The sequence below is a fragment of the Halictus rubicundus genome, chromosome 17 (genome assembly GCF_050948215.1).
Source record: "Halictus rubicundus isolate RS-2024b chromosome 17, iyHalRubi1_principal, whole genome shotgun sequence".
Taxonomy (NCBI): domain Eukaryota; kingdom Metazoa; phylum Arthropoda; class Insecta; order Hymenoptera; family Halictidae; genus Halictus; species Halictus rubicundus.
Genome location: NC_135165.1, coordinates 744709 through 769785, shown reverse-complemented (window position 1 = coordinate 769785; position 25077 = coordinate 744709). Strand labels below are relative to the sequence as shown.

Sequence of the window (25077 nt, the reverse complement as noted above, 5' to 3'; positions counted from 1 at the left end):
TAGCTACGACACTAACAGTATCAGATTCGGCGAATTGAATCGCGAAAAGGGATGCAGATGCGATTTCCACGTGGTCGCGTGCGCGGCAAGTTTCGTCAAGCGTCGTACGCGACGACCGTCGCGACGACGTCGTCGACGGCATTCGTTGGCAAAGTGATTTTCGTTCGTGCGCATAATAACCGACGTCGGAGGCGGAATATCCCTGGCGGAACGAACGGCCTGTACAGAGAGAAAGAGCGATCAAGAGAGAGAGAGAGAGAGAGAGAGAGAGAGAGAGAGAGAGAGAGAGATGGTATGATGGCGATCGGAGGGTTTAACGGAAGGGTGGTTTGTCTGCCGGTTGCCATAACAAGGGACGAAGGGCCGGTCTCTCTCGGTTGCTCGTATATTCCGGATCATTTTACCGTATAAACGTTTAAGCAGCAAATTGATTGCCCCTACGGCTCACGCTAAACCCAATAAATGTAATCGTGCTCACCGATTATATCGCGGCGGAATCGTGTGCGATCGCGCGCGTAATCGAACGCGTAAATTTCTACGGCGTCGCCGCGCGAATCGAACAACGACCGCCCAACCCTCTCTCATCCGCCCACGCAATCCTCTAACTGCTATCAAATACTTTTTCCAACTTTCTCTTCTCTCTCTCTCTCTCTCTCTCTCTCTCTCTCTCTCTCTCTCTTCCTCTCTCCGTTTGCTCCTCTCTCGAAGCAACTTAACGGTGAATGGAGCCGCGGCGCAAACATTTTCCCCCCTCGGTAACCTCTTTCTCGAATGAAAAGCATGAAACTCACCTAAGTGGCGAACCCTTTCCCACTGTGTTGCAGTTTTTCCGTCTTCCGAACTCCGCGAATATCAACCGCTCGGCGAACCTAACCGCACTCGGAAACCATTTTCGAGGGAACTGTCTAGTTGGAGAGGAAAGGCTAGTCATCCAGAATTAAAGACAGGAGACGTCTGCGACTATGGTAATATTCTATTTAATAATTTTTTTCAATTTTTGTATCGAAGATGTACATTTCGCACACGAGGGACAAACAAAGAATGGAGGCAGTCGATTACCGCGATAGTTCGAGGCAAACTATTCGAAGACACTCGGTTCCTCGGAGCTTTGTCGGCGCGTCTCGCCGGGCGAGAAGTAAACGGAATCCGCGCAAAAAACTCGGGCTTGTCTAAATTGAAAATTCGCGTGGAATTCTTCCGCTATCAATTGCCGTTCCCCCCTGTCGCGCCCTCGAGGAAATTACACCGTAAGCTCTGGTTGCGAAACGCGAGACCGAAAGTAACCAGGCACGCCGGGTACGTGTGTAACGGGGCCCGGTCTGGTAATCAAAGAAATTCTTTCGAAAAGAAACTCGGTCGCCCCCACCCCTCCCTACTTCCCCTACTTTTTCGCTTCGGTCACAAACCGGTGAACGAAAGCGTTTCTTGGATCGGCGTATCGTTTCTTGTTAGACGGAGCTTCAAATTTTTATGTTGAAGGCTTTAAGCTATGTTAGAGTTGTCGCGAATAAAACCTGGCATAGTAATGTCCCTGCGCTGATTCAGAGCCGTTACTATGTAACATTCCCTGGTCCATGAACCAGCTACGCGTTTCCCGAAAGCACTGGTATTTGCCTCGCCGACCAAGTCCTGTCACACGAAAAGAGTGTCTTTGACGTGCCGTCAAAGTGTCGTCAACGTTGTATCCTGCTTGGCGAATTTGTCGGGATCGGCGCGGGTCGGCTCGGGCTCGGCATGTGCCGATTGCCTCGGTGCAAATCACCGGGTCCGAATGATTGTCATAATTAACGGGACGCCGAATCGGCGGGGTTATTTATGTTTCGAGTAAATACCGCGGCGCAAATCGGAGACACGCGCCGAGCGCCGCGCGGGCCGAGGTTTATGTTTCCTGTCCCATATTCGACAGTCGACGGTTTAAAGGTTAAACCTAGAGAGAGAGAGAGAGAGAGAGAGGGAGAGAGAGAGGGAGAGAGAGCCCGCACCACGGGACTCTCCCCCGTGTCATTCGAAATAACGCTTTCATTTGGTCAACAGTTGGCCGAGCGGATGATTGATCGTTTGAGCTCCGACCGGAATCATCGATTACACCCCCGGCCGGGGGTATAAACGAATTTACTTGGCCGGCGACTGCGAGCGAAATTCATCCATCAGGAACAAAATAATCCTGGTGATCCTTTGAAAGCTCGCCCCACGGTTTTCGGCCCGTCCCAACGCGACCCGACCCGGGCTCTCTTTTTATTTTCAATTTCTCCATCGAAAACACCATTCCGCGAGCCTTTCTCCGCGCAGCTCCGATACCGTGTATAAAATTGTTGCGAACCGAATATTCCGTGTCACGATTCGGATCCCGGAGCCCGGTCGATAAGAATCGCGACGCGTGCAAAATTTAAACACACCAACGTGCCCGGCCCGCGCACAAAAATCACAGCTGGTTCCGTGACGACTGTCGCACGGAAAACATAGCGCTGCCGGCTGCATGTGGATCGCGAAAATTGAAACTGCGTCGCTTTCTTTTTGTTCGGGATGGAGAGCAGTGGATATTATTTGCCGGCGCCGTTGACCTACAACGAGCTCGACGAACGTTACAGCTCGTAATAGATAAAAAACATACGATTCGGCTGGTTATAAAGTATATTTTTCAAGAAATTGTTCATTTCGTTAAATCAAGTTGCGAACACCTCGGAAGGTTCTTAAAGGTATTGAAAGGAAGGAATTTCGCTTAATTTCTGTTATAGTTCGCAATCTGTTTCGAAAATATAGGGATTTCATTCGACAATATTACTCTTCGATAACATATAGCGAACTGGTTTCTAAACCCAGTTTCCGAAAACCGATACATCCCGTAGCGTACGTGTTTATTGTTTTGCCGACTGATACCGAATTAGGAAAACATTTGGGAGAACAAGCCACCAATGTTTTGCTCTGTATCGCAGTAACAGTCATAATATTGTGACGGAAATAATCGGGAACAATAATATCGATGCTGTACGGAGGAGTCCGAATTTTTGTCGGTCTTTTATTCGTACAGCTCGGTGTTCAAAATCGCAACGTACAATTGAACGTTATCGCTGGAAAGAAACCTCGATCCGTCAACGTTGAAACTTTTTAAACCGTCCGGATTGTAGAAACAAAAGTTGCTCGCCGGAAAGAAAAAGCAAGTCGAGCAAGAGACAAATCGCTCGAGCACGGTGCTCAAGAAATAAAGGAACCAGTGGCTCGGAATCTAGGTAAGTCGCGGCCACTAAATTCCCTAGAATCGATCGTAATGGCCGGGGCGTGTGTACCTTTCGCGCCGCTACAGATAAGCCCGGCGAAGCGTCGGGATTAGTATACAGCGATAAATCAGAATTAATTTGAACGTCGCCGCGCTATCCCTTTTAACGGGTGAGTTTTACTTGCTCGCCGAACCGTAGAATCGAAAAAGAGAACGGGAGAACGGTTAGGGGATTGCGGGGGACGATGATGAGGGAGGAGGGGGTTGGCGGAAGAAAGGAAGGGGATAGAGAGAGGGAGAGAAAGGGAGAAAGAGAGGGAGAGAAGGAGATTCATAAATCCAAATAAACGTTTGGAGCCTCTTCTGCCTTGCAGATTTCGAACGATCGCGGGTTTCCAAAGCGAATTCGAATACTTCCACCCTTCTCCGGTTAATATTCCCTTTCGCGTTATTCATTGTTCCGACGTATGATTCAGCGGCTGCGCGGGACAAGGGTCCTTTAAGGTCGACTTGACATTTGAATTTTAAAGTAAATCGAGTCTTCCCTTCCATTATCGCGCGGCCGACAGGTAATTTCTGGTTTACTCGGTCCAAAAACGCTCGGTCGCCGTAGCCGTAGCCGAAAATGGAAACGTTTGACGTAGCCGGCTCGTTCCCGATAAGGTACCGCATCTAGGTCACGCTGCTTAGCAGTTTTAGCGTAAAACTGTCTACATTTTAAGCAACCAATTTCAAATTAATTAGAGCACCACGATAATAATTATCGCGTCGTCCAGTTGGAAAAATCTTGCGAAAAATCGGTGGCCAGATGCGTGGATGTGTTTCGGGGTGTTCCATTCGACTTTGGGAAGTGAAATTTCGTGCGAGCGTGCCTTCTCGAAGTTTCGCGTTGGTTGTGCGCTTGACAGCCGCGGGCTCGGCGCAGCGGGTCGGCTCGCGGAAAGAGGATGCACTGCGGATGCAGTTGCAAGTGGGTTTCGGAAGTTCGTGCCTTCGGACGGGTCGCCGCTTTGGTCCGTGTGCACGGACACCCTCGTGCACTTTCGTACTCTTTCCGAACTGGTCCGCGAGTCTCTCGAACCGCGCGCTGTTTCCCGTGGCTCCGATCGTCGCGGGAAGAGGGTTGCGCTCGCTGAACGGGGTTAGAAAAGGGTGTGGGGGAGGACTATGGCGCTCCAAGTATGCAGGTATCCGAAGTAATAACGTGTCGGCCGGAGGATATGCCACGGGAAGACTCCCTTATTAAAAGGCTTCGGTGGCACTTTGGGGTCGGGGCACTACTTATGCCCATAAATAACGACCATCCCCGAGCATGGACGGCGTCGAGCCCGCCTGAATACCTCGCTGGGACCTTCCAGACAACACTCTACCTGCTTCTTATTTTTACGAGCCGGCTCGAAACAAATTTAAACGGTCGTTGCTCTGATCGTGCCTCGAAATCCGACACGCAGCGGCGAGTTGAAGTTTTTCTCGACTATCGACGCCGGAACGGACTCGTTCGTCAATTACATATCGGTTTCGGAAGCCTGCGACGAAACAATTGGGTCACTCTGTTTCGTTGACGCGAGAAGAGAAAGAGCCGACCGGGCTGGACAAGACCATCTGTCGTGTCAAGCGTGTATTAGCGGGACCGAAATGGAGCGTCACAATATTGACAAGACAATTCTGTCTAAATTGTCGCGTAAACAGAAATTCGAGTTTGAGCGTTCCGTTGCGCGCGGGAATTATCGCGTGACATTGATCGGCGTCGAGTCATTACCGTCCAGCGAATTCTGACTTTCCAAATTATTTATTTAGTGGTGATCTACAATCTCCGCATCGGTAAATTCCCGGTTCATCTTGTAAAAACAAATGCTTTGTCTTCGGAAATATTGAAACAATTTGTAAAATGGTTTCTCGAAGGCGTCGAACAGTCCGTCGGAACAACGAAGGAGCGCTGGCGGTTAAGCGATCGTTACGTGACAATCATGCGAGGAGCGATAGCGTGCGAACGCCCGATCGACGGCCGGAGATTATCGGCCCCGGATTAGCGTTAAGTGTAAGATAAACAACGGAGAGCAGTTTACGGAATAACAAGGCGGTATCTCGCGAGATTTTCCGCCGTGGGTCGTTCCCATCGATAAGACGCTCAGACGAAATGGAGGTCCGCTATGGCCGACAATATTCATCGTATGGGGTACTAGAGCGCGAAATAAGGATCGCGGATAAGATTACGCAGACACCGGCGGGGGATGCTGCGGGACGCTAACGATCTGCAAAACCGGTCGTATCGGTCGCTTCCGGTGTCGTCTCCTTTATCCGTTGACCCGATACGGGAATCGGTCGATTCAATTTTCTCCGGTGTCGGAGTCGATGCAACCCTCGAAACACCCTCAAAAATCCCCGGAATTTTTCTCGCACGATCTAGCGATCTAGCATGATTGTGGACTCCTTAACGAACGCGTTAATACGACGAAGCACCGTCTACGGATCAGAACAGACCCAGGACCGTACGACGAGGGTCAAAGCACCGAAACCGTCGGTGAGGGTGACGCGTGCAGCGGCGTAGGTTGCATAAAACAGGAAGTCAGCGCAAGATTCCTTTCACAGGAATTTCCCACGAGTATTCAGGAAATTATCAGACCCCCAGAATCCACCTGGTTGAAGAATTTACGCGACCATGTCGATACGGTCCCAGGTACTTCGATACCGCTTTCTCCTGCGCCCCCGCAACACTATTACCCGATCGATCCTTACCGCCTCTAAATCCCTGGAATCACGCGCGGCCCGATTCGCCCGATCTACGATCCGTAACCGGATCGGGATATTTCTCTGGGAAACCCTGTTATTAACCCGCTCTCTTTCTCTCTCCCTGTAAACGCGCGGTTGCTATCGCCGCGAGCTGTAACGCGATCGTCCGATAGCAAAAGTGTGACCTATTACACCGGCGCCGGTCAATACTAAATTTATAATCGGCCAACGATCCTCCGGGTACGATCGAATCGTCCGCGATGTGTTCAACACTTAATTCCCGCTTTATTACGCGGCGGGTATCCGGTAATTACCACCTGGGAAATTATTGCAGTTCGCCGGGAATTAAAATTGAAAACCGTTGCCGTACAGTGCGAAATTATACGAAAATTAAGAAGTAGGAAGTTTTCGGATAAAAGTATGCATACATAGAGTGCGGATTTTATGGTAGAAATGAGTAGGATGAAAAATTTAATTGAAAGCAGGAGACGGATCAAAAGAATGCAATGAAACAATGCAATTTCTATTCGACCGCTGTTCGTCGTAGTCGAGGCAAACAATTTTTACTTTGTTCAGAGAGCTCGCAAATCGTTTTCCAAACTGCGAGACACTCGCTGGGATCCGTCGAAAGGTTACCCGGGAAAAAAGGTGAAAACCGGAACCAGAAGCCGGCGCGAAAAAGGTAGTCGGCTGATTTGAATGGAAAATATGATCGCGGGAAACGAGGAACGGGGGAAGGAAGAAGAATCCAACTGGCTCTCGCAGGGTTTTCGACACTTTTCCGAGTGCGTCAGCTGAACGGCGAATTGTTAATTCGTCGGCGAAGCGTTTCCGGGCAACTGGTCCCCTTCCATTCGCTTGGAGCGCGAGCGAACGGCGAGAAATCGCGGTAATTAATACGCAGCGAAGCAGCGCAGCGGTCCGAAAAATAAACCGTTCGGCTGGCGCGTCATTTCTCCCGGCATATTATGTATGCCGTTCTCCTGATGTTTTATTTACAATATCAACCGCGTCTCTAACAGGCGCGGATTACCGGGAAATGGCAGACAGAGCCGTCTCTCCTCTCCTCTCTCTGTCTGGCTATTTTTCCATCTATTCCACTCGTTCGCAGCACAGGGTCATCGGCGGGTAATAAATCCGGATGGGAAAAAAACGGCAGCGTTTCGGTCACCGGGAATCGTTCAATTTTTTCCTCGAAGCTGTATATCAATTTTTGCGAAAAAAACCCCACGCACACAGACGTGGAAACACGTGCACAGAGAGGGAGACACGAGAGCACGTACACGTACGTACTTGCGCGGGCACGATTGCGTTTCGTTATGAGAATCGCGCGAGCAGATTGCGCGACGGGCCGTGAGACCGCGTGGGAAGAGCGCACTATTTTTTTATTAGCAGCGTTATCAACGGAACGAGGTTGCCCGCGATAATTCAGTCGTCGCGTCGACACATGTTCCCTCTCGCACGCCTCCCGGTATCAAACCTCCTGCGCCCGGCTTCGTTTGCTCGGTAAATTAAATACGAATTAATCCCATTTACCTGAGACGCGTCGACCTTCCCGTGTTTCCCGCCACGCGAGAAACTCGAAATTTTTAGAACGCTCTCTGCCACGCTGGTGGATTCGCTGTTTTACGTTGCTTTGTCCATTATCAATTGAAGACCATAAAAATCTTGTAGAAGGTAATTTTTCTGACAGCGAAGAAGATTGCTTTGGTGTTTTATTGCGAGTAAAAATTGCCAATGGATGGAGGCGCATTAGAGGGTTAAAAATGCCGGGTTTTTTTTAGGGGTGTAGTTTTAGAGGGTCAAAGTTTCTCGGGGCACGGCCGGAAGCCCGTAGAGTGTATCGGCAATTTCCGGCCGAGCTGCGCCCGGTGCTCTCGAAACAGCCGAAATTTCTCTCGTGAGCCGGATGCCTCTCGCTCGGATCGATATCTCGATTCGTGTTCCGGCAGGCGGACTGTTTATGGACGGATGATTATGAGCTCGTTGAATGTCCATCGGCGAATCCGTCGAACGAATGAACGAACGAACGAACGAACGAACGAACGGGGGCCAACTGCTGGCGAACGAGTGAACGGGCAACGCGCCCGGCTAATGTAAACGTTGCAATATTCTGACCGGGGAGGTTGTAATTTCGGCGCAATTTACAATAATTACCGGGGATTTCGGGGCGCGGAAAAATTAGCTAAACGCCTCGGAAACCTCCATGGAAATGCCGGTGAACCGTGCGACCCGACGATTCGACGATTCCACGGAACAGCCGAACTTAAAGCGATATCCTGATCCAGAGATAGCTTTTCCGTTTCGGCCTTGTTTCGGATATTTTTTCACAAATGTCGAAAGATCGTCTCGGATTGATTTTTTCGGGAGATATTTTGGTATCATCCGAGCTGTCTAACATATTTTTTTCGAGCCAAAATATTGAAAATTGTACGAGCTGTGCTTCTTTAAACAAGGGCTGTCCTTGGAGAAAAGTGCTCCCACAGATTGACACGATTTTTGACGGAGAGGTCTGAATTTTTTCACGCTTTTTAGATAACCTAATCAGTCCGCGAGCAAACAGATTCGCCAAGCTAATTCTTTCGGACGGCAGGTTATTGTTATCGGCTGCAACGATGTTTCTTGACGTTGCGGATCGGTTCCCGATACCGATACGGTATCGAGGATCGATGTGATCCATAGGCGATCTCCTGGCGAGTTTTAAGTAATCCGATACTAATATTCTGCGAATATTCCGGATTCGCTACCGCCGGGCAAAATTGCACAGATTCTCTCTCTCTCTCTCTCTTTCTCGAGCGCGGAGCGAGTATCGCCGTCGAGATGTAATTAGATCGAGGTCCCGGCGACACGATTGAATTTGAAACTTTCTGAATTTTATATCCGCCCCCCAATCAAGTGCTGCTTTATCCGCCGGTGGTTTTTTTCGCGGTGGTCTCGCGGACCGCTCGCGTTATAACTTGAATAATCGTGTTTGGACGGTGTTTCGCGGGCTCTCGCCGCGCTCGAGAGAAATTAAGCTCCAATTAGATCGAATGAGAGTCCTCGGCCCGTAAACGGAGACCCGACCAATTAAACTAAACACAAAAGAACGGGAACCCGAGACCGCGAATTTTTCGGTGGTCTCGGCCTCGAGGAACCCGAAATCCGAGCGGAAAAGAAACGACGCTACGCGACGCACGGTGCACGAGAATTTTCGGTAGTTCCGTGGGATTCTTTATTCCCTCCTGGGAGAATAAAACTCCGAGACGATAATGTCAAACAATTTACTTCTACGCCCAATATTCGGAAAGGGTGGCAACGGGGAACAGCGAGAAAGAGAGAAAATCAGTGCGAAGAAGTAGTGAAACGGGAGACAAGTCGGACAGAGTGACAGGTTTATCGTCGACGAGACACCGAATTATTCACAATCTGCGCGCCACGGTGTATAACGCGATTTCCATCGGCACGAGTTGAGAAAACGGGGGACAGAGAGAGAGGGAGCGAAAAAAGTGTAAAAAGTGGAGAAAAAGAGGGGGCGAGAAACGTGTCTGGCCGAGAAAGAGGGGAGGGAAGAAGTGCGAAAAGAACGAGGTCGTCGACCGTGTCTCTGGTCGGCCCCGTTTCTCCGCTTCTAGTTACGTCTAGGGTAAGGAAAACGCGGACGCTCTTCGGCTCCGGGAGCCATTGCCCCGAACCAATCGCGCCCTCGAGAGCAATTATTTAAAACAAGAACGGGGGAGAGTGGACCGACCGTCGCGTCGGGCGAATTTTTTCGCTGAAACCGAGCCCCGGTTCGAACTGCACTCGAACCGACCGTGTGGAATTCCGAGCGCGATTTTAGAGTGCCGGGGATCGGTTTCGCGATGCGAATCGACGATTTTATCGTTAGCATGCTCGCCAGCCGCATTGACATACCCTACGATCCTCGCGATTTTAAATGCACTTTAGCTGGTACTATACAACAACGATCCGAATGAATTCGATTTAAATATTCTCATAAAACGGCGACACGTTATCGCTAATCGTGTTTGACGATTTTTGATCGTGTGTTTTAGAACGACGTCGGAGAGACCCTGAGGCGATCATGTTTTCTCTGGCACCCCAATTGGTTTCGATAAAAAGGATTGAATATCGGGAGATTTCATTGCTCACCTATTTCCGGACCGCAGACCATCGGTATAACTTCTAGAATGGCGCTGCAGGATGTATCCTCGAAGCACAATTGGCGAGCATAAAGGCAGTTCAGTATGGAGGCCGGCTCTTTGATGTCGGATCCTGAAACCAGACACATCGAACGTTAGACGTAAAACACGAGCGCGCAACAGTTTTATTGGAAACAGAGACTGCGCGCACGAACACTGAGATTTTTGTTCCACCCTTAATTTACTAATTTCACGCCAATATTTGTCTCCGCGTAAAGATTAACTTTGTGCCGGCAGCAAATTTGCTTAGTATTCGAAAATGAGCTTGTAGATCTTTATTTCGCAGAGACGTCTGCGTAAAACATGAGCGCGGCAATTTTACGCAAGACGATACGAGAGACGAATAACAATAATTCATGTATGTGGTAGGTAACAGTCCCTGAAAATGCAAACCACAGTGCAACAAGTAGCTGGCAGAGCTTTATGCACTTGCGATGCATTTAAATCAATTTTAATACTCTCTCTTAATTTTTAACTTTGTACCAGCGGGCAAATTTATTTACGGTGAGAAGATTGCAAAAACGTGTTCGCTATGATAAATCTCAACTTGCGAGTCGCTTGGCCTCGCACATTGCGAATCGCGGAAAGTTTATTTAAGACAATTTCACAGACGAACGTGGGAATAATTTATTTTCAATCACTGAAAATGCAAATCCGAGTGCAACAAGTGAGCTTCACGCAATGCGTTTAAACCTGTACACTCTTTCGCTTCATCATTGATTACCGATTTCGGCGCGAGTATTTTCCTACGTGTAGAGATTAACTGAAATCAATTAGTTAAGAATCGCAAGAGAGGGGGATCACTAAAAAAAAATACACTGCCTATGCGAACTGACCTACAGTTTATATTTGATACCGCTCTCTTTTTCAACAACTCCGTAAAAGTGCAAAACTCTCGCGAACTTCCCGGGAGTAGCAATAATGGTGTGGAGGAGTGGGGGCAGAGGTCATTAATAGTTCGGAATCGCGCAGCAACGATAATTTCAGTAGGAAAGTTGCTCTGACGAGGGAAAGAGGAAGAGGAAGTATCGGGGAGGAACGGTCGCCGGAAAAAGAGCGGGATAAAATGGAAAGGAAACGGGGCGGGATAAGAGAAAGAGAGGGAAGACAAGCGTTTCGCAATTTAGCATCCCCTCGACAAAGCGTTTTCTATTATTTATAAACGGCAATAACGCCGGCAGGGTTGCTCCAGTCACGAGAACTCGCGTTCCATTCGACTCCGGGGGCAAGAACGAGCAATTGATGCGAGCACGGCATGGATCGCGAAAACCCAGGTATACCGGTGGATCGTATTTTTCTCTCTCTCTCTCTCTCTCTCTCTCTCTTTATCTATCCCTCCGTCCCACCCTTTTCCCCTCGATTTCCCATTGTTGGGGAAAAGCAGAAAGCTCGGAGAGACGAATCACCCGAAATTACGCTCTCCCCACCCTCGGACGCTGTCTAATTGGCTCGGTCGAAATTAATCGAAGATTGCTGTGCAATCAGGTCCCGTTCTAGGCAACGACACGCGACACGGCCAGCCCATTTCCATTATCGCCCGGTTAATAAAACGCGACGATACAAGCGGACGCGTCGCGAAACACCGGCGCCATTGAAACGTTGGAAACGTACGCTTCCGGTTCGGTCAAGTATAGTTCTCTTCGTTTTCCAGAATCTGTTGGAATCGTGGTGGACAACGATTGTGTTTCCGTGTGTTTTTCCTACCGAAAATGTGAGACAGTGTTAGAATTGACACAGGAGTGCAAAGAAGATGGACGAAGGAAAACCAAAATAGTGGATACATTAATCGCGGCTTAAAAGGTGCGCATAAACCGACGGAATGCATGAAGTACAGGGAAACTGCATTAACTCCCTTAATGCACTTCTACACTTCTTAAAACGAGGCTGCAACAAGGTAATGTACAGAGTGTTCCAACCGACTGGAAAATTTTCAATTTCTCACTGAAAAGGTGTTCGAGTTATGTGAAGCAGTCTGTAGCTCGGCGTGGCGGATTCGATATCACTGAATTAACCATCGTCGTCGATTTTCGTCGCGTTTTTGCGCCAGTGTGCGCGCGCGCGCGCATCTCTCCGAAACTGTCGGGCAGAGACGGTCGTAATTCACCCGCGAATTTTTTCTTTACGACCACCGCACGGTCGCCGTTCGAAATTATTCATTTGCCTCTTACGTGCATGGCGAGTTGGTAAAAAGTTCGCGGAGGAATTTGAAAGCGGCGACCGCGGATGACGCAGTGCTCGGGACAAAAGAGCGCGGGGGGGGGGGGATTGGGGGTAGTGGAAAGAACGAAAGGAAAAGAGAGAAAAAAGAGAAGATGGCGAACGCGGGGAGAGAGTCCGGGGAAGACCGCACGGACCCTCATGGATTTTTACGAGCCACTCGCGAAACGGAAGTCGATAAAAGAACGGCACCTACGCCTGTAATTAATTACGGGGCGTTCGCTACCCGCTGGAAACACACGCCCGTAAAAAGAAGAAGAACAGAGAGAGAGAGAGAGAGAGACAGAGAAAAAAAAAAAGAAAAAGCGACCCCGGCCAATCGCGTTGTCGGTGGGATCGGGCTCGTGACAGTTCTCCAGTTGCACTCTACCCTGCCATCCCCGAAAGATGGACGGATTTTTCGACTCGTAAATCGAATTCGAGCCTTTTAACCTCTCCCCGCCCCCGGGCCGACGTCCTTTCGAGAAGCCTCGCCACTTCCGATCGCTTCTACGACTCCGGGATCACATTTTTCATTGGAAGATGGCTGGCTTGCTTCGAACTGTCCGCGATTAAGCGCCCTGGATCGTGTCGAGGGCGGCCATTTATTAAATCGAACGTAAGTGGCACTGGATGGTCGGCCAGTTAATTATTCTCGAGCGAGAACTCATGCTGCGACAAGTTGAATTGATCGTCCTATTTTTATCAAATTTAGTATTCGGGCGATATTCCTCCAATTTGATTTTTATTTAGAAAGATGAATCTCACCTTAAATTCCCAGCATCTGAATTAATTAACAGAGTCTCTCGCTGTCCAATAATGAATGAATATGTTCGGTCTCTGGGTCTCAGACGATCCGTCATGGCGTCGCGTCGCGTCGCTCGAGACGCAAGATGGCCGGCGAAGGTGGGGCTGTTTGTCAGCCGTTTCTTATTCCGTTTCCAAGTGAACGAGGAGTGTGTACCCGACGCGTGGAACGAGGACAAACTCGGTACACGACGATTCCGTTCTTTCTATTGTTCAGGGTCGCGGAACGAAGAGTAACGGGCCGACCACGGGACACCGAAGGAAACTTCCCCGGGCCGAGAAATATTTTTCATGCGTGCGGGAAAACATAAATGTTTAACAGCGCGTGCCAGCTGGAAACTTCGCAACGATCTGCCCCGCGGAACACGAACTTGTTTCCCGTTGCTTACGCGAGCCCGGCTGCGACTGCACTTCTCTGGGAAAAAATGTCGTCCTTAGTATAATTCAAGCTGCAGCATTTAAATTTTCTCTGCCTCGATTCGCATGCTTTACTATCGACAAATCACCGGACGTCAGAAACGGGCTCGCGAAACGTGTTTTAATAGAGTTCAGATTTTCGTTCGCTTTAACGTTAAATATAGTTAACGACATGAAAACCCAATTATCTGTATTTCGCCCTTAATAATGTAACTTTGTACGGATATTTGCGGACTGGTAATTCACACCTAAATCAATTTTAAATTCGCGTGGTTTTAACAGAGAATAAATAGCGAGACGTTCGAAAAGTTATTTAACTATCTGGGTCATGCAAATCCATGGATACACCACAGTTCTCAAATTAGATGACAGCCTCAACATTGTCGTGGATGTAGTGATAATTACGTTGCCTAAAGTACTTGCGATGCCGACTGAATAATAGATTAACCATGATGGTTTAAAAATTGTTCTGGACTCGATAGCGTCTCGATTCTCCCACTCCTTTCGTCGCAATACTTTCGCGGCCGAGCTCCTTCCGAGAACTCCGCGGAACGAAAAATTGTTTAATCTTCGGGGCAATGTTCGAACATTGTAAAGTAGATTGACCTGTTGTGCGCAAGAAATACGATTCTTGAGAAGTTCGTTAAGGCAGCCGCAGAAAGGAGACAGGTATTGTCTTGCGGAAAAGTATTATATCTTGTTTTCTTGCGCGGCGTCCCGAGAAGCCAGTGAATTAAAAGCGAAAATTAAAAGAACCAGGTGTTAATTCCGTTCGGGGAGAAGGTGTCCCGGGGGAGCAGTAGTTCATCGTACAACAGTTCTGTTCCGTAGGGTTTCGAGTGCCGAAGTACTTTCTCACTGTTATATTACGCCGACCGCGAGCACAGCTTTCTTTTTTTTTCGCAGATTGAATTTGCGTTCCAACCCGGTCCCCTCTTAACGAGACCATTCTGTCGAATTGTGGCCGAGCAATTACTCGACGATTGTTTTCCGAAGGAAAAGTCGCTGTCCGTTCTCGGGAGAAAGTCGGTCTTGAAAACTGTCCGCTGTGTTCCTTTCCATTAAAACAATGTGGAGAAGTAACACGGGAAAATCTTATTAGTCGAACGCGTAGTTCCACAATTTCAGCTTCCAATCTCCGTTTGGCGAACTCTCTCTTCTTCGTCCACGTCGGACGAACTCGATTTTTCGACGATTTTAATTGGTAGCACACGGTTTCAGAAGAATTTTTGCCAGAACTGTATTATCACTATAAATACGACGTCTTTCTCGAGCACGTTCCGGCATCGCAGCAACAAAATGCAAAAGCCCGCTTTCAACTTGCGTTCCACAATTCGCCTCATCAAGCAAACTAAATTCTGAACGTCGGTTCAACGTCCGAAACAATAATCCGCTAATTTCTATCGCGTCCTCCGCAGATCTCAAATTTTACAGAATCGCTCGCCCCGTTGCATTGTGTTCTCTACAGCGCGTAAAGACCTTATCTCGAGGTTCTCGGAGTTCCCTCCATTATTCCCATAGAACCTGCAATCCCTTTCTCGTCGGAGTCGTCTCGCACCGAAGCGGAATTACGAAAAATTAGAGATTCCGTGGATCAAAGACTCCGCTCGGAATATGAAGAAAAAACATCGTGTTTAAAGGGAGCCTGGGAGATGGAGGGGAAAGAGGGACGTGGAAAAGGGGCATGTTGTGAGCGCGGAATAATATTTCCATTTCGCTTTATTACTCCCGAACCCCGTTGCGAGGAGCGGTCCTCCCCCGCCGTCTCTCGTTCCCTTCGCCGAGATAATTATTCTTCGCGGCCGTCGCCCTTTTGTGCGCGGGACGTTTCCCGCGCGTTTTAACCCCGCGTTGGTTTATAATCGGACGTTGTTTTAAGTGGACGGTCCGGAACCGGTTCCAACGCGACCGGTTCACGCCTGACGAAAACGCAAGGAAAATAAACGCCGACCGAAGCGTGAATGGCCGCTTGACTAGCTGTTGCAAGGCCCTTGTAACTCGATGCAGTTGCGTTCCCTCGTGACCCACATCCCCAGAGATAGATCTCTGCAATTTCACCGGATACCTTGCGGTTCCTTCCGCGAAGAAAATTCGATTTGGAATTCGAGCCGAATTAATAGTACAAAAGCTACATAGAATTTTCCGAAAATTGCTCTCGAAAGAGGTCTCTCGTGATCGAAACGATCCAGGTCCATCGGAACGAAGTATCGGCGACCACAACCGAGCTCGATAGGCTCGTTAATGTGTCGTTCAGTGTTGCGAATCTTCTCGCAATCGGTCACGATTAGAGTCGGACGGGCCGCGGTGATTTTCCAGCGTGTTTCCGCGCTCGGTACACGAACAACCATGTATACAGCGCAGCTGGACTTTATCGTGGTCGCGTGCGATCGTGAATCATAATGCGTCCCGCGATTACACATTACGCGCCGGCCTATCTGGCATTACCACACTCGTAACGCATTACTGTCCGAGTGGGTTCGTCAATATGCCGGCGAACTGGATTATGCCTGTATCCGTGGCGGCGCTTTATCGCGTGTGTCCCCTGATTCTCTCTCTTTAGCTTTCTCTCTCTCTCTCTCTCTAGTTTTTCCTCTGGCTTTCTCGTTGTGTGTTCGAAGCTCTCGACACCGCTCGTGGAAATAAAACCCTCGACCCGGCCACGAGAAGGTCTCGCGACGCGCACAACGGTCCCACATCGACTCCGAGGGTGTTTGCACGGGAACCGAGTTATTCCCCGTCGCTTTGTTTCCCGTGCTCGACTCGTTCCACCGCAGATCCCCGTGATCGCTGCCTCGTTACACTCGTTCTCCTTGATTCCGAACGATCCGGGGCTTCTTTAAACCCTCGGCCGATAGACGCGAGTGCCACGTTCGCGGATTTGCGCGCTCATCACTTTCCCCAACAATGCAAAACTGTCATTCGAACTCGCCTTCGCCGCTCAACAATTTTACTTAAAATTTAAAAAGACTTTCCATAATATGCGAATTAAATCTGGCGTCGATACTTGTCTGCGAATATGCGTTGCGGATCGATTCCGCGGAACAGTCTTGTCGTAGATTGTCTTTTTGTCGAAACCGGTGGGTTCAGTCTCGCATTACCGCGAGCGGCATCGACGCGGCTGAATCATAATTAATCGCAATTTCATGGACGGCCGAGTAAGTCGCGAAATTAATGTAACGGCGTAACTCGCGATTACGTGCAACGTGCCGCGTATCTACGCCTGTTACCGTTGTCGGACTGGTTAAATGTGGAACGCGCTCGTACGCTGACCGTTCTGTCTCTCTTTCTCTCTCTCTCTCTCTCTCTCTCTCTCTCGATCTCTTTGTCTCCCTCCGATGCTTTATCGCGGGACTATAAACCAACGATACCCTCCGGGGAATAAGAAATTCCGTTTCCGATACAAATATGCTCGTTACGATAACGATTCGCGGTGCATTACCCGGCGACTATTGCGAAGTTGATACTTTGGCGAGCGCGATTCATTTGGTCGCGCGGGCCCCCCCGAAAGCGTGCGTCACACTTCAACGTCGCTGGTAATTTAACTATTGCGGACGTTGCTCTATTTTTCCGCGACGCGGTGAAATCGGCTTTCTGCAATCGGTACTTCCAGCACCGATTTTTCACGACCACCGGGTTTCGTCGTATTTAAAAGGGGAGGGGATAGGTGGACAGAATCCGGGACATAATCCGTCGGTACGGATAGTGTTGACCGATCGTATTCTCCGAGCGGGGAAACAGGAAAGTTACGATCTCGGAAAGTTGTTGGTTGCCGATCGAGAGGGGCGGGACGAAAGTGGAGGCGAACGACACGAAATCTTATTTACTCGGACGACGGGCTCTCGTTCGTCTACCCGGAAGAGATCACGGTTAGGCAGAGAAGGCGGGAAGGCAGAGGTTGGACGGAGGAAGTCTGGTTTCGCCGCGGAAACCTTTACGTGCCTTGACCGTAGAAGTTGGTACAATGGCCTCTGCCAAACAACCGGTCGTAACTCGCGGCCAGATAAAAGATATGTCCCTCCGATCCCTCGTCCCTCGTCCCTCGCTCTCTGCCAAGGCCCACCTCCTTTCTCTGTTTCGACCAGCCCTGTTCCGGCTATTGCCAAAACGTGCCTGGAAACGAGCATCCCTCTCGATAGGACCACGCCGATTACTCTTGGACGCTCGATATCCACGATCCTTCGTTTCACGGCGACGCTTGTAATCCTGACGAGGGAAACTACCCTTCCCTACCCTTTCAATTCCCTCGGGATTAACGACGGATCTACCGGGCACCGACACCCGACTGTTTCGCATTGCTTTAAAGCGGCAATGAGAATCCGTTCGCTCGAATTTTCAACCATTCAAATATCACAGCAAATAAGCGCGAGTAACGTAATACTAATTTCACCTATGGGTTAGATTTTTGAAACCACCTTACCACACCTTTCTTTAGAGCGGTGCACGGTTGGTTAGGGTTAATAAACCATACAATTTCCAAGGTTCATTCGTTCCTAGACGCGTCAGCTGGTCGCAGACGGAACCGGGCTACGAATTTTAGATCAAAGACACACGAGATACTATGGTTTTGCATAAGACACATATTCATGCGCTGCGCAGCCCCGACGACTTTCAATCTCTTTCGACGCTGCTTCCTTCAATTCCGTTTTCATTTATTTAGTTGTCGGCCAATTACCATTGCATAATCGTCTCCGAGGCGTTCAGAATTAACCTTCCGACTGCGCCGCTCTCTGGCTCGAAGCCGGGATAGTTTTGCCACGGGATAGTCGCTTGAAAATCCCGACTAAACTAATTCGTGTTAATTTAATGAAAAAGTTAATTTGATTGCCGATCAAAATTGACCGATGTACACTGTTTCATGTAGGTATTTCTCATACAGTAATACGCATATCCAACTGCATATTGTTAATAGCGGTGATATTTGTGAAAAGAACCAAGCCATGGGTCCGAGCGGACCCAGGCATCGCCAGGAAAAGTTCTCCCAGCCTACCAGGACAATTTTGCGGTCGGTTTGCGCCGTTCCTTGTTATCTGTGCAGGCGAGAGTGTCCTTTATTGCGCGACGATGTAATGGCTGGTGTCCGTGAAACTTCGCCGACTGCCGATAAAGCGTCTCCGAAACCGGGACGTTAAGGCACGCCGAGGCGAGGCGAGGCGAGTCGTGGAACACCGGAGCAATAAAAGTCGGTCAAAAATTTATTACCATTCTCCGGGCTGTCTCGATCTCTGTCTCGATCCGCGGCTCGCAGTCGGCCCGCAACGAGGAAAATCGTGGAACGGCCCCGGGGCTCCGAGAAGCCCCGCCCCCCTGGTCCCGGGATGAAATTTTAAACTACGACGTCCGGGAACTTTGTGGATCAAATCGAATTTCCCAACCCCTTTGTCGCAGAGCGGCGCGCCGAGCTGGTTGCGAGGATTGCTGGGACTCGACGATCGCGAACAAGAATTCGCAAAGAGGAGACAGAGGGGACCCTCCACCGGAGGCAACGAGAATGCTTTTGTTTCTCCTGAACAGGTTGTTTATATGCTGACCAGTGTCGGAAGTGTTGGATTCATAGAGTTTTCAATGTTTTTTTTTGTGTCGCCTTATGCTTCCCCGGTTGTTTCAGGAAAAACAGCAAAATTAACCGTCTACAAAACCACCGACTCTTTCCCCCAATTGAATAAACCTCGATGGAGACCTGCACCGTCGGGGGAAACAACGGTCGAAAAACAACAACCCTCGCGAGACACTTCTCCGTCGGCGAAACGAGGAAATTCCGGGGATCGTGAAATTTTACGGAGAGGCTGGCAAACATCCTCCTTTTTAACCGAGCAGTTAAGAATAATGCTTTTTATGCGTCCGGGCGGCGTTGTACGAAGCTTGTTGTTCAAGGGGCGAAGATAAACTCCGTGAGAGATTTCGAAAATTCTATTCGCCGCGCGAGCACAATTAGGCGGATATTTCGCGGGCTGCGAGACTTTTATCGCTTTCCCTGGCAATGGACCCTTTCTCTCCCTCTTTTCCGACGGTTTACGTTTCGACGTATATGTCACGGCTCGAGTGCATAATGCAGACACAAGCTGTTTTGCCGGTTATTGCACGAACCGTGTAACGTTTTCTCCCCTTCCGGGCCAGAGAAGTGTGAACCGAGCGGGGCTTTTTATTGGGCGACTCGGTTCGACGCGACGGGCAGACGTTCGCGCGTTATCCTTGATGCCACGGTCATTTCTACCTGAATTATTTAAGGCGCAACTGAACGGGAGCACACGGCTGCAGCTGTTTCGAGTTCTGTCTCCCCGCGCGCGGCATAAATTGCGGAAACCCCCTTAAGCGCGTCTTCGGCGAGGATTATCCAATCGTTGAAGGTCGGACGCTCGCGAGGAATACTTAAGCCGGCGAAGCCGTGCAATTCTCTGTTAGGGCCAAAGCGTTAGGGCGATGCTTTTATTTTTTTTTGTCGACCTGTTGAGCTGGAAAGATGTCTTCATTGTTTATTTGCCGTTCTTCCGAGGCGGCTTTAGACCTAACGTGCCATCGAAAACTCAAAACGTCATTGCGAGAACATCGAGGTAAAATTACCGCACGAAAATACATCTCCACGTCCTTCACAGGAGGGATCCATTTCCAGCATCCTTAGACACTTATCGCGTTGCTCTTCGCACCAGGAATCCGGTAAATATTCAGCATGTCTGAATCCGTCTGGATCCCTGGACCAGCGACAACGTTACGAGCCGTCTATTCCGGGAATAGCATGGCGTCCTCGAAGCGAACAGTTACAAATTCGAGTCGACTGGCGATGCAGTTTCAAAATTCAACTCCCCGCCCCCCGCCCCCCTGTCGCCAGCTCGGAGTCATTTTATTCCCCGGAGCGTCGTCGTCGAGCTGCGCGATCAAGCGAAGAAGCTTGACGAGGACGGAGAGGGAGAAAGAAAGATGGCGGCAGGGGAGGAACGGTTGTAAAGGAAAAGCAGAAGGTGGAGAGAGGTTGTGCCAGTCATCAACAGGAATCCCCGTCGACGTGTTTTGCATGGCTCGCATTCAGAAGGAAAGCGTGTCGGCTCCTTTCAATCGAAACGCAAGAGGGAGGAATCCTCCAAGCCGGTTTTCTGAAAGTGTTTCCCGAGCCCGGTCTCGGACAAAAGTGCGAGAGAGGAGACAGACCGTGGAATGGATATTCCGTGCATTATGGAGGCGCTGCGAGTGTCCGTCGAACGGTGATTAATGAACCGTGAGCACTTCCTTAATGGCACTCCCGAAGTGGATCGGATAAGAACCGACTACTCCCCCTTTCTCTCTCCCACTGACTTCTTGAATAGAAAATCAACGGGAATCAAGGATTTCGATACCCTGCGCCTTCGAGGATTTTAGCCTCGCAGGATCTGGATCGCAGCCTCTCATCCTCGCTTAGTATCACCTTCTCTTCTCTGCTGCTTCCGATTAACGTGGTCGTGGATTCGGACGTTCTCGATTGAAGTTGCTTTTTGACGAGTATATTATGCTGTTAAAGTGCGTCCATTGCCATGTTGAATCGATTTAAAGAACGAACACTTGTGTTCACCCTTCGGAGCGGGTGCAAAGAGAAAAATCTCTCTGTAGAGTTAAATGTGAATTTACAGCTGGCCAAAATTATCTTAATACCTGCGAGGAATTTTCACTTGTAATTTGTTGTAATTTAATGAAACAAGTGTGTGCCTTTGGTAGTTGGGGAGTTGGCTGAACACACACGAGCGTTACATAATCACCGCATGTACCGTCACTCACCGAAATTCCCTCATGTATTCGCAGAAATTTCAACTCGCAACTCACTCGACTACTGATTGTGAAACTTGTAATGTACAACCTAACAATGAATACCGCCGCTTATCTTTAGAGTCGGGCATCTAGTTCTCGAATGGCACGAATTGAGGGAACGTTGGACCTCGAGGATAAATCAACTTGCCGCTCGATTAGAAATCTTTCAGAAATACTGAATTCTACTTTCTCAAGATCAGGCGAGAGCAGGTGAGCATTAATATGGCATTATTCGTACACAAATCCGAGGGTGTTGTTCGTCCGTCATGGCTGTAAATGGGCGGGTGGGAGGGAAAGGGCTCGCCCCCGTTGAAATTAATTTCAGTCGCAGACGCGATTTCTGGCCTGGCCGGTAGATCTAATTATTCCGGCGTACAGGCGGCGGCCGCCCGTCAAAATATTATTTTATTCACCGCCGGGAAATAAAAGCGTATCGCTGCGTGGGCGGGCTCTGTATGCCACCCTCGCTGCCCACCCCCGGTAGGAATTAATTCGAACGCCGGCGGATTGGTTGTCCGCGTTTAAGCCCGATTATTCGCCCACTGAAAACGTCATTTCGATTAATAAGAACGGCTGAAACACGCGGACCGTTCCCGTCAAATTTTCTCTTGGAAATTCCACCCAAAAAGATTCCATATAGACTGCCAGAAAAATATTTAAGTTGTACTGCACTATTTTTACTTCGGGTGATCGAATTTATGAAGTTCTACAGTAGTACAAGCAAGTAATATCTCAGACCTCCGGTCCGATAAGTTTACTGTTCAAGATTTATATTTTACCGTGTGAACAATGAAAGTTGTGCGATACTTTACGACTATTCGTCAGTCCTGTTGGCCATCAAACATTCTCACAGTAGTGCAAGCAAATAATATTTCAAACTTTTACATAAATTCTGAACAAGCATCGTCAATCGTCCTTATCGTGCAGTATAATTTATTACCGTCTCGTTATTTTGCATTTCGTACTATTGCCGAGGAAAGTTTCTCAAGTGGGAAACACTTTATTCGAATTTTGTTCGACTCGTCGTTGTATCAATTGTTAACAAGGGGTTGAAGTAACGCAAACAACGCCTCGATCTCCAGAAAATGCATATGTATCGCGACCGGAAGCAGAGAAGGATTAAGGCAGCCGGTCTCGGCAACATCGAAATCAGCACGCAAGGATCCCGGCGTGCACGGGATTATTATTCCCGGTGAATTACATTGATTTACGCGAGTTATTCGTCATCGTCCGCGGCGGCCGCTAACAAACTCAGAGTGTTTTACAATAGGCTAAATGACGCGCTTTTCATTCCCGGTCGAACCGAGGCGGCGACTACGGATCGCTTCATTTGCCCCGAATTATTTCCGCGCGTAATCTCGTTTCGGAAGGGTGGCTGGCCAGCGGCGTCCGAGTTTCGCGATACCATCCGTCGTCGTAAAAAATTATGATCCTAGCCAGGCGACCCGCCACCGCGCCGTGCCGAGTACCGCTGAAACTTTTATCCGATCGTCGGGTGCTTCGTTTTCCTGGTCCGTTTACCCGTAGCGTTGCACAGAATTTTCAACGCGACGCCAGACGGCGCACGGTTGTCCGCATCGAAGAATTTCGTGACTCTTCATGGACAAGGTAGAAGCGAAAATATTTGAAAAATGGCTGCTCTTCAACTGTACACAGTGTAATTTATTTTGCTGGATAGCTATTTTCTAGATTTATTTAAGTTTGTCGCTCGAAAATTGTATTCAATCTTCGCTGGAATTGACGCTAGAACACAGTAGTACAACCAAGTAATATCTGAGACGACCGTAATTTCTATATGGACACCATTTCTGGTGTCTGTATGTATACAAACGTTTGAATTATTGCTAGCAAAGCTACATTTTAAAACAATTCTCCATCCTGCTTGCCATCAAGTATTCCCACAGTGGAACAAGCAAATAATATCTCAGACTTCTTGCCCAAGAAACTTTATTCTTCGAGATTAATATTTTACTTTCTTCTCCAGTAGTACAAACAAATAATATCGAAGACAACAACCGGTCCAATGAACGATGCATTTTAAGAACAGCATTCCGGTGTTTGTACTTGCAGAACCCGTCGAACAATTCCAAACAAAGCCACACTTTAAGACAATTCCCCATCCTAATAGTCGACAAACATTCCCTCAGTGGTACAAGCAAATAATATCTCAGGCAAACATCATTTTTCAATTCCAACACCTCGCTATTCGAGCGTTCGAAGTTGAGCCAACAATTACAAACAGTGCAGCATTCCGAGGGTGCTCTCCTCGCTACCGGGTCGTCGTCCAAGCGTTTCAGTGGTGCGAGCAAACAATATCGAAGACCGCCGAAACCAGTGATCTGGGTCCTGAGTTTCAAGCCCTCTCCACCGAGGATTCCAGCTTTGAACAGTGGCGAGAGTATCCGATCGAATGTTCCGCATATGTAACTCGAATCGCGGATTCGCCTAACAAAGAAAGGCTCTGACATCAGCGGCTAGGGCACGTTCGGTGTCGTCGCTGCCGGCATCAGCTCTCTCTCCATCCTTTTATGGTTCAGCCGGTGAGTGTCGTTTGCGGTAGGGATTCCTTTCCGAGGGGCGCGCATTTGTTGCTCCCGGCGAAACTTTTCTCGTCTTCCAACTGAAAGCGTTTTCTGATAATCCGATACTCGGGAAACGCAATTTTCTTTCCTCCTGTTCCCCTCTCCCCTCCCTCCTACGGGTCTATCCATTATTTTCTCTGTCTTCTGGTCTTTCTCTTTTATAGCGAGGCAATTAAAAAATCAGTGTCTACGAACAGTGGCGGCGGGGTGGTTAACCGGTTATCACAGAGTGCCAATAAGGTGACTTGTCTCGTTAAACGACCACGTTTTTGACGACTGCGCCGCGAAGGAACATTGTAGAGCCGTTATCGTGCCCGGGCCATTGCTGAAACCCATTGCGGCTATTAGCGGCGACGCCGTTTACGATACCGTCACGCCACCATAATCGTTTACACGTCGCTGCGCGCAGCCCACTCCAGGTTAAGTAAACGGAGCCGCGAGCTTGCAATACACGCGTCCCGTGATCAGTGACAATAGCATAATCGCGGGGGGAACGTAACCGGCAGATGCTGCCTTCGTTTCCGATCTCTGCGGGATGCCGTTGCGCAACGTAATCGCTGTTAGTATAGGAAATACGCGGACCGCGGAGAACGGTATTGAATTCAAGACTAAGAAATTCGGAATGCAACGTAACGTGCTATCCACTTACGGTGGAATTGGGCTTCTGGTAAATTAAACGTGCTGTTGTTTATCGGAAATTGTGGGAAGTATAAAATTGCAATATTTGCCGAGTTTCGGAATTTTTCGGAACAAGTTGAAAACCAGCCTTGCGATAGCAGCACCGAACGGAAGGCCAATCAGCACGCGTACCGAGAACGGTCTCCCGTCGAAATTTATTCTAGGTCATTAAAGTGATACATATTCCTCCGTACGTGTACAGAAAGCTTTATAACGCTTCATGCTCTTGATTCACGTCGTTCCGGAGGCTGTTCACAGCCCCAGGAGGATCAAGAGAACTAGGACTCGTCCCGCCGACCAATTGCTCGGCGGAGTCCGCCGCGAGTCGTTCGTGAAGTAAAACGCGAATCGGTATGCGCCACCGGCGAATCGGCTCATAAAAATGCGGGGTGCGGCGTGATCCACTCGAATCGGCGTTATGTTTCACGAAATTCGACCGCCCGCGCGCAGTCTTGCAGAAATCGAGGAGAAAAGGACAGAACCGAGGGAGACGAAGCAAGAG

The 25077-nt window shown here is 49.1% G+C and overlaps 1 protein-coding gene across 3 annotated transcripts in view; it reads right to left on the bottom strand.

Annotated features, from left to right (window-relative positions):
• LOC143362444 (glycine receptor subunit alpha-2-like) overlaps positions 1-25077 on the bottom strand; it is a 307384-nt gene that overhangs the window by 185381 nt on the left and 96926 nt on the right. For all 3 annotated transcript variants that reach the window (XM_076802622.1, XM_076802621.1, XM_076802623.1), the window contains exon 2: positions 10076-10198. In XM_076802622.1, coding sequence (XP_076658737.1) covers positions 10076-10198 — 123 coding nt within the window. The remainder of the gene's footprint in view (positions 1-10075; positions 10199-25077) is intronic.